General features: G+C 36.8%; 1 protein-coding gene across 1 annotated transcript; it reads right to left on the bottom strand.

Annotated features, from left to right (window-relative positions):
• Positions 1–1871: 1871 nt before the first annotated feature.
• Positions 1872–9098, bottom strand: LOC130055155 (somatostatin receptor type 4-like). The gene is made up of 2 exons (XM_056166772.1): positions 8896–9098; positions 1872–5210 (listed from the first exon to the last, which is right to left on the bottom strand). Exon 2 carries the CDS (start codon positions 5201–5203, stop codon positions 4220–4222), a length of 984 nt encoding a protein of 327 aa, XP_056022747.1. The 5' UTR covers positions 5204–5210; positions 8896–9098; the 3' UTR covers positions 1872–4219.
• Between the last annotated feature and the right edge of the window lie 790 nt (positions 9099–9888).

Genomic DNA, 9888 nt, shown 5'->3' on the forward strand with positions numbered 1-9888 from the left:
CACACATGTTTCAAAAGAGTTACCATAATTTTTTTATGTGCACATAAAAACAACGTATATTCTTTATCATGATACCCAGAGCATGTACAGCAAGTTTGATGAGCCATCCTTTTCTTATAAATAAAGTAACGTTTTTCCATGAAAGTATGACTTTTGACCTTGAGAAATTACAGGCAGCTTCCTTTCATCATAGGGAATATGTCCTGATGGATAAACAGATAGACAAGAGAGAGAGAGAGAGAGAGAGAGAGAGAGAGAGAGAGCGAGCGAGAGAGGTGCCTATGGTGGTTGAATATATGTTTTAGTACTGTATGAAGTTTGATTATCCTAGCCTCTTTAATTCTGTTTCTGTTTTGATTTTCCCCATGTAAGTTTCATATTGACCTTGGAAAAACATTGAATTGTATGTACTTACATGGAAATTTGATTTCGACTGTACACTAATCTATATTACATTGCTCCTGATTAACTTGTGCTTTCAGTTCGATTACTTATCGCACTATCTCACATGATTTGTTCACCTGATACAGATTAAATGTAGATAATAGTACGTTACTGCTTGTCAAACGATGTGTAGGTCACAGTATATTTACCTAATATATCAATGTATGATGACATGTTTTTGTGTTGTTTTACTTCCTCTTCGAAAAATTTCCACTCCCGTAGAGATTATCAGCGTTAAGTGAATGGCCACGAATTTTGACCTATTCATGACACCTACGGTTGTAGCCGTGGGGGTTTTATATACCGACGCCTACCGTGACGAGGTACCCTCGGTTGTAAGACTTGTAGTACCAGGCGCCCGGAGAATTTCTACCTTTTGATTTCTCGCGGCGTCGGGATCGAGAATTGAACCTGGGCCTCCCAGTTGCAAACTGAGCCCCTAACCACCCATTCTCTACCCAGAGTTCCGTGCGCTACTGACCCTCTGGAGAGACTGAGCCCCTAACCACCCATTCTCTACCCAGAGTTCCGTGCGCTACTGACCCTCTGGAGAGACTGAGCCCCTAACCACCCATTCTCTACCCAGAGTTCCATGCGCTACTGGCCCTCTGGTGAGAGAATGCTAACCATTAAGTCACCACGACCGGCCTGATTAGTGTCATATATTAGGATATAGGGCTCACGGCGGGTGTGACCGGACGACGGGGGATGCTTACTCCTCCTAGGCACCTGATCCCACCTCTGGTGTGTCCAGGGGTCCGTGTTTGCCCAACTATCTATTTTGTATTGCTTGTAGGAGTTATGAGATTGATCACTGTTCGTTATCTTCACCTTTCATAGAAAGTAAGGAAACTGAAACTACAAAAGCTTATAACAAACAAAACGTCTACATATTAAAATTATCAAGTGTAATATGTGGCAATAGAAAAGTATGTTGAAGGCCAGACAAGACAACCCGCGTCTTTATCAGGAGATTGATTGATTGTATATTGTTTAACGTCCCTCTCGAGAATATTTCACTCATATGGAGACGTCACCACTGCCCGTGAAGGGCTGCAAAATTTAGGCCTATGCTCGGCGTTTATGGCCTTTGAGCAGGGAGGGATCTTTATCGTGCCACACCTGCTGTGACATTGGGCTTCGGTTTTAGCGGTCTCATCCGAAGGACATATTACATGTATTACATAAACAAATATCACACAACACGACAAATATCAATAATCTACATTGTTATCAAGAACGATACACTGTTCTACTGAATTGAGAAAAAAAAGTTTCATTGGAAGCGTGTTTACAGACGATGGTGTAGAGAGTTTATACCATGGTCGGGATGAAAAGAGAATTATTTTTCAAAATTATAGAAATCAGACAAATTTAGAGAGAAAACTTCCAAAACAATGTGATTGTGAAATAAAATGGTGGGAAGATGAAGAAGTCACAACTAGTCTATACTTGGGTTTTTCAACAACTGAATTTTGACTGAACTCTGTGATTATGGATGTTGCCAATCACAGGCTCTTTAAACCAGTACGGGTCGTGGATCACCACCAGTAATGACATGTCCATGTTGAAAGAAGATGAAGAAGAACACGTATAGTGGGTAGACTAAGTATAAGATGGTTTATACCTAGGCACGGCAAAGTTGGTTTATAATTGAAAAGTTTGGATGCAATAGTAGAAGTATATTTGTAAGAAATACTGGGTGTAGACTTCAACTTGAAATAAGTTGGAATACACGACTCAACTCTTTTATGAATGTTGCTTATGTTGACGACATCTAATGATTTGTTTGTAAATTGGAGCTTAAGGAACTGGCGGCATGATTTGGAGGGAATACCATCCATGACCCTTGATCATGTCCTCTCAGATTCATATCTATATGTAACAAACAATTTTTCACTACACATATCATTTAAGTATACATCTATTGACAACTGATATACCTCTATTTAACATTGAACACAACAATGTCAAGTTAAAATAGATACTAATTTTGTTAAATGTACATAATATCATCATGGAAAACACACCAATTTAAACATTTTAGTAAAGTGATTTTAAACTAGATGCTGTTAAAAGACAGCACTACTCGCACACAAATGTTTATCTTTAGACATAGTCCCCGTCGTACCTGTGTAACATGGGAACCACAATGTTTACTCAATAATCTCTAGCTATAGCCTTCAATTCGACATTTGATATATCGACGACGGTTTATCTATGAACAATAATCATTTTCATTCATATGTGGATTCACTATCCTGGGCAACTCAAAATAAAAGACACCACTGACTCTTCTTCTGCTTCGTACTTAGATAGTTTGCCGTATTTCATAAAGATTGTTGGGCCGTTCTCTGCGCGCTGATTTTGGCTGTGGATTTCTCCGTTTACCTGATCAAGATACAGGACCTACAGCCTGTGTGACCGGTCACCAGGAGATTAGTCCTCCTAGGCACCTGATCCCACCTCTAGTATATCCAGAGGTCCGTGTTTGTCCAACTCTTAATTTTGTACTCCTTATCAGAGTTATTAGATTGATTACTGTTCGTCATCTTCACATTTTCATATCCTATACTGTTGAAATATTTTTTAAAACAACGGAGGTCTTGACTCCTTAACCATACATATTCCCGCTGCACATATCAAGATGCATGAATTTTTCTGATGGACAGGTGCCCTGGGGTAATCCCAACCCCCACCATTTTTTATTGTTAAAATATCTTTGAAATGGTTAAGATTCCAACCCTAAAATCGAATATACTCTTGGTGCAGATCACACATTGCACTGAGTACCAGGTTTTTATTCGACGTTTTCCATGCCAATTGCCCCTCTATAGAAAAACGTTTTTCAACCTCTAATTGGCCCCAAGGGTAAAAATAAAAATTCCGAAATCTCATTGCATATTTATAGTGCACAACCAAGTACCTTCCAAATTATGATTTGGTAACTGCGTAGAATGTAAGAGAAGTTCTGGGAATTAGGGTTTTTGTCGAAATAACGCCGATTCTTAATCCCGATGATCAGAATGAAGATTCCGAAAACTGATTGCACACCCAAAGTAAACCACCAATAATTTTCCCAAAGATTATTTCGCAACTGCACAGATTATAGGAGTAGTTCTGGGAACCAGGTTTTTTTCCCGAGTATATCCCCAATCATCTTCCAAACGATGATTTGACTATTGCGTAAACTGTACGAAAAGTTCTAGGAACCAGATTTTTGCCCCAGGGTAAAATTAAATATTACAAAACCCTCTTACAAACCTTCAGGACACCACCTATCATAATCGAAAAAATGAATTGGTTACTGCTTAAGATAAAGGAGGAAATTAAGGAAGAAGATCAGTTGATCGTATGTTGTTTAACCTCCTACATGAGAAATGTTCACTCATATGTAGACGTCACCATTGCCGGTGAAGGGCTGCAAAATTTAGTCCTGTGCTCGGCGCTTATGGCCATTGAGTAAGGAGGGACCTTTATCGTGCCACACCTGCTGTGACACGGGACCTCGGTTTTTGTGGTCTCATATGAAGGACTGTCCCATTTAGTCGTCTCTTACGACAAGCAAGGGTTACTCAAGACCTATTCTAACCCGGATCCCCACGGGACTTGAGGAAGAAGAAAGTGACAGATGGAGAGAGGGTCCAGGGTAAGAACAATATGCAATGTATCCGAACTTTCTTCAGAAAATGCGGGTGTAAACATGCGATCCTTCTCTTAGCAATTAATGGCGAGAGATGTACACTATGCATTTTTGAATTCTGTTGTACTGTATTCACTTCCGGAAACAGCTACAATAACCAAATACCTGTAGCCTCTTTCTAACCGTCTCCGAAAATAAAAAATAAACAAAAGGGTTTGCGCTGTTGTTTAGCATCAAAGGAATATATACTATCGGTCTAATCTCAACACTTAAATGTATATTTCTGAAATACAGTGCATTCACAACAATAGCTGGAATGTTGGCCAATACAAAAATAACGACAACGGTAGTCAGCATTGTAGACATTGATTTTGAGAAAGAAACTGTAAATTTTGATAAACCCTTACGTAATTGTACAATATTTAGGATATGGAATATAATAACTGGAATTATAGACCCGAGGAATAGCAAACATTGCAAAATCACTTCAACAATATAACTTTGAGACAATGACATGTGTTTTTCTTCTACTAAATATAGATGAACAGTGTACAAAATCGACAGAACAAGGGAAGTCATCCAGACTCCAGCTGACAGATACAGGACTCTACGACAAGTCAACGTACGGCTGTAAAACGGCTTACTAACGTAAATATAGCGTAAAAACGCAATTATGACGACATGGAAATTTGATGAGAAGCACGTAAAAAAACTAATAGCAAAAATGTATTCAGATGACACTATCTTAGCAAAAATCATACGAAAGTTTAAGAAATACCGAAGGACCAAGCTTGGAGTGTCGGCCAGAGATAAACAAAATATCCCCGTGTATGTAGGTACTTTATGTTTTTTCTTCAGAATGATGATCACCAAGGTAGCAATGTTTCCCAAAACTCCAGCAATGCAAAGAATAGTGGCAATGATGAAACTGGCGTCATGCAGGAGTGATTCTTCGGAGATATCTACAGGAAATTGGATTGGTGTGTGTTCGGAGCTGTTTTGTTTAGAATCACCTTCCATTAACGTACTGTTCACGTAATTGTTTTCAGAAGGGTAGTTCTCCGAAGGTTGGTTTTCGGTCAATGTTGGAGGAGTTGTTGTTGACAGTGAATACATATCCAACCTATAATAAAAAGAGGAATTTCCCTAAAGGCATGATTCCTTTTCATTTATTCTATTCAGATAACAAATATTATTACTGAAAAATAGCATAATATAGACAACCATAAATATTACAGAAATTAAATGAGTGTTGATTTATCATATGCATTGATGTAATAACAAAACTGACCCAAGGAAACTTTAAAATAGTACAGAATATCCAATGAGGCCCTGAAAGTGACAATATGTACATTTACATTATATGGATTGATTGGGCTGGGTTTTCACTTTTCACTCTGATTCTACGCAGAAGTACTCCTAAATTCATATTAAAAATACTGGTGTTCCAGATTGACAATATCTTCGTAGTCTTTGATGATCATGTCTTCTAACGGTTTGTTGGAATTCTCATGTACACGAATTATGCTTTCTCAAATTCTATAGTCGTTATAACGATCTAGTTTGCCAATACAGCCTATCATTGTGTCAAATGCTGTCTGACGTTTTTCATGCCGATTGTTAAGCCGTTCTTGGCACATTGATTTTGACTGCGGATAACTCCGTTTACCTGATCAGGATATAGGACTCACGGCGGGTGTGACCGGTCGACAGGGGATGCTTACTCCTCCTAGGAACCTGATCCCACATTTGGTGTGTCCAGATGTCCGTGTTTGCCCAGCTATCTATTTTGTATTGCTTATAGGAGTTATGAGATTGATCACTGTTCGTTATCTTCACCTTTCATTTCGCGTCTGGGGCGTGTCATACCAATTGTTGGGGCGTTCCTTACACACGGATTTTAGTTACGGATTATTCCGTCTACCTGATCAAGATACAGGCTTCACGGCGGTTGTCACCGGTCGACAGGGGGGATGCTTTCTCCCGCTAAGTACAAGATCCTACCTCAGGGGTCCTTGTTTCCCAACGCTTAATTTTGTATTCCTTGTACGAGTTATGAGATTAGTCACTGTTCGTTATTTTTACCTTTTCAAAAAATATTCCCAAAATTATATACATACATACGTGTGTACATGGGGAGATGGAAACGAATTCTTTTTGAAAAATCAGAAAAATTACCATTATTTTATGTACGATATATTGATGTTATTTTTGGCATCTGGACGGGTACAGGAGAACTAAAACAATTCCATAAAACCCCGTACGTCTATCAAACACCAAAATCGATTTCCTTGATGTAACAATGTCAATAACAGACGGGATCCTTTCTACTGACCGATAAACATATATACCTTAATAAAATCTCTAACCACCACGAATCTACAAAAACATCTTTTCCCTTTTAACTGGGCTCCGTGCGCGTAGAATTTGTTTCACAGAAGAAAAATAAAATATTCATCGAAAGGAAAGGAAATAAAGTTTGGTTTAAGAAAACGCGGTTATTTAGATAATAATGTAGAAAAAGAACTTGGGAAGTAAATAAACTCGACCGATTAAATCTCCTAAACTACCGAAAGAAGGCGAAGCAGGATACCGTGTTCCTTTCGTGGTAAACTATTATAAAGGACTTCCCAATATTCATAAGATTAAAACGAAACTTTCAAAAAGTTCTTGAAAATTCTGATGGCCTCAAAAATATTTTAGGAATTTGCCAATAGTGGCTTTTAAAAGAGACAAAATTTTAGACGACATTCTGGTACATAAGAAATACAATAATCCTTTCTTCAGAAAAGAAAATTTATGCTAAAATAGTATTTTATGTCAACATGTCATCAACACTAATCAAACAGAATACTGTAACAGTAACAAATATCAATTGTAAATCCAGCAATATAGTTTATGGAGTGTATTGCAAAAAAAATCAACAAAAGTGGAAAAAACTGGAGTAACTTTATACCAAAGGCATGTTTTGAATTTGTCATTTATTAGACGAGAAACTGATGACCCTGTTGCTATTCATTTCTATACAGATTCTCTTAGTAGAAACGAGTATTCTATAATAGGAATGAAAAAACTTTACAAAGATTACATTTATCGTCGCTTTAGAGAAAAGTTATGGAAGATAATATTGGAATACTTATATATCATTCGGAATAAACAAAAGGGACCAATTTTGTCTTCATAATAATTAATGCCTTGTATGCAAAGAACACGTAATGATAATTGATTTTAATATATAACAGTTTGATTTACAATATGACAAATAGTTTTGTTTGTTTGAAGTTTATGAAATTTATTCAATACTGCATAATAAATACATGTATATTTACGGGTGAAAATCCTTTGTAGTTCTTTTTATTATAAACTCTTCATTGTCATTGGGATTTAGAAATTTATCAATGAGGTATTAAATTTCAATGAAAGGTGAAGATAACGACCAGTGATCAAACTCCTATAAGCAATACAAAATAGAGAGTTCGGTAAACACAGACTCCTGGATATACCATAGGTGAGATCAGGTGTGTAGGAGGAGTAAGCATCCATTGTCGACCGGTCACATCCACCATACGTCAGACACTCGGTCACATGATATCCGATTACATTTAGATTTAGTGATGTAATTAAATGTTAATGACAAAACAGCAAAGATAATCAGTAAATTAACAGAATACACTTTTGACTTTTTCTGAAAAGCAAAATACTCTGATTTGAAAATCACGAGTTAAAAACTCTTTGTGGTAAAAAAATTTTTTCCAGGAGATCTGATTAAAGATTAGTAAACAACGTAACGTATATATTGATGTATTTACGATTAGCTACCTACTGTAAAATTTCATGTTTGTATTCACTTAGGCCAGACGTTGACTGCTTTGTGAGCAAATATTTAAAAAATTTGCAACATTGCTTAACAAATATTTAATTGCATATTCATATTTGAGGAAGTGTCCACGGGGTCGAGTGAGTATTGTTTATCTTATTATTAGACTCTTACCTTTTTCAAATGTTTTTTTTTTTCGCGCAATATCAACTTTGACGTTACTTTTCAATTATAATACTCACTGAAACGTCATAGTACTTTTGTTTATAGTCTTGCGTTACGATGCTATGACAGATAAATATTACTGAAGAAGACCAGTAAACCGGTCGAAATAATTCAAAAAAGAATTTTTTTAGTACACAGATTCATTTAAGTTTTGAAGACTTGATTTTCCCTGAAAGCAATGATGCAGAAGTATTTTTGAAATATGAGATCAAGAATAATGACACGATGCAATTGTAATGCCGGAGTCAGTTGATATTTCTTGGTATATAATATAGTTTCAATAGATATAACTAGTATGTTTAAAACATCGGTAACGTTAGATACTCGTAGCCTGATCTACACTAGCAACAGCTGCTTAACAGAAGAAATATTAGCCACTAGAAGACATCTACTGGAGAAAGGAAAAGTGTACAATTAGTAGCAGCTGGCTACTTCAGGTAAGAAAAGCAAGTTATTAGTAACCAGCTATAAGTAACAAGTCATGGGGTGTGAAATCATTTTCAATAAATGTCAAGAGCAAACCTGTCCAACTTGATGCTATCTGGCTAAAAATAAGAACACAGGGCCCCACTTTTCTATCTGCTTTTGTAATTTGTCAAATACATGCCTATAGAAAATTTAAATATACTTTACATGTATTTATTTACTTTCATATCTAGGATCATCCTTAAGCATTCAAGAAATAAGACCGTTTAATCAGATTTAGACATTTTACCACGCTGATGCATATTACCCGCAATAATTATTAGAGTATGTTATATCTTACCTATAACCACTAATACCTCAACGTCCAAATTTCAGATTACCGACTGTCAGGAGTGTCAACACTGTTTAAGCTGTGAATGATGCTCTTTCACTTCAAGAATTTCCTAAAACAGATAGAACTTTGCCTTCAATTATGAATGCCATGTATTGATTGCTGTGTTTCATCATTTCATTGGTAAACAATGTACTCATTTTATGACTAAAGCTGATATAAATATTTGATTCATATAATCGGTTGTTCTCATGAGGCACATACCGTCCACAAGAATTGACAAGCCATCCTTGTCCGAAATATTGGTTTCTAGTGGGATTCATTTGAGATGAATGTCTCGGTGTCAGATGTTCCCCTGTTCATATTCCCCTCTGGGTTCCAGGTCAAGATCTGTTTCCTGCAGCTACTGTGATTGTTAGAGCTTTGCAGAGAGCATGTCCGATATATTTAATCATCAGAAATCCAATTTCTTATTCTTTCGGGATATAATTTAGTTCTATATGTTTTTATTGGTGATGGCCATCGTATCTGGGGGGTTTTCTATGACCAAGTTGTTCTCCTTCTCAGTGCTGGAGACAGCTGTCGTTCATTTTATGTCTGTGATTTGTAAACTTTCGTTTTCAGTGTCAGGTCTTAGAACACCAAATATTTTCCAGCTGCAGAACATACTCTTTAGTATATCTGACCTCCGTTGAACCTTTATATGCATATTGGAAGCTTCTGTTAGTTGTCATATAAGAATGACCCTACATATTGACCTCCTCATATGAATTACGTATGCTGTCTTAAATATTTGGTAGTACTTCATGGTGTCAGATAAACATTCCGATGTGATCGCTGTCTATCATGTCAGAGAAGCTTCAAGAGTGTATCATTATCTTTAGCGTCAGAGAAGCTTTAAGTTGCTTTAAATAAGGGGCAACCCCTTTTCAAAGGGGAAAATAACCGCAGTTATGAACAAACATGTTACATGACATCTAAAGCATTACCTTGCTAAACACC

Source organism: Ostrea edulis, chromosome 5 (assembly GCF_947568905.1).
Source record: "Ostrea edulis chromosome 5, xbOstEdul1.1, whole genome shotgun sequence".
NCBI classification, from domain to species: Eukaryota; Metazoa; Mollusca; class Bivalvia; order Ostreida; family Ostreidae; genus Ostrea; species Ostrea edulis.

Excerpts from the sequence above, each read along its gene's own strand:
- LOC130055155 (XM_056166772.1), bottom strand. The coding sequence starts at position 5,203 with ATGTATTCACTGTCAACAACAACTCCTCCAACATTGACCGAAAACCAA.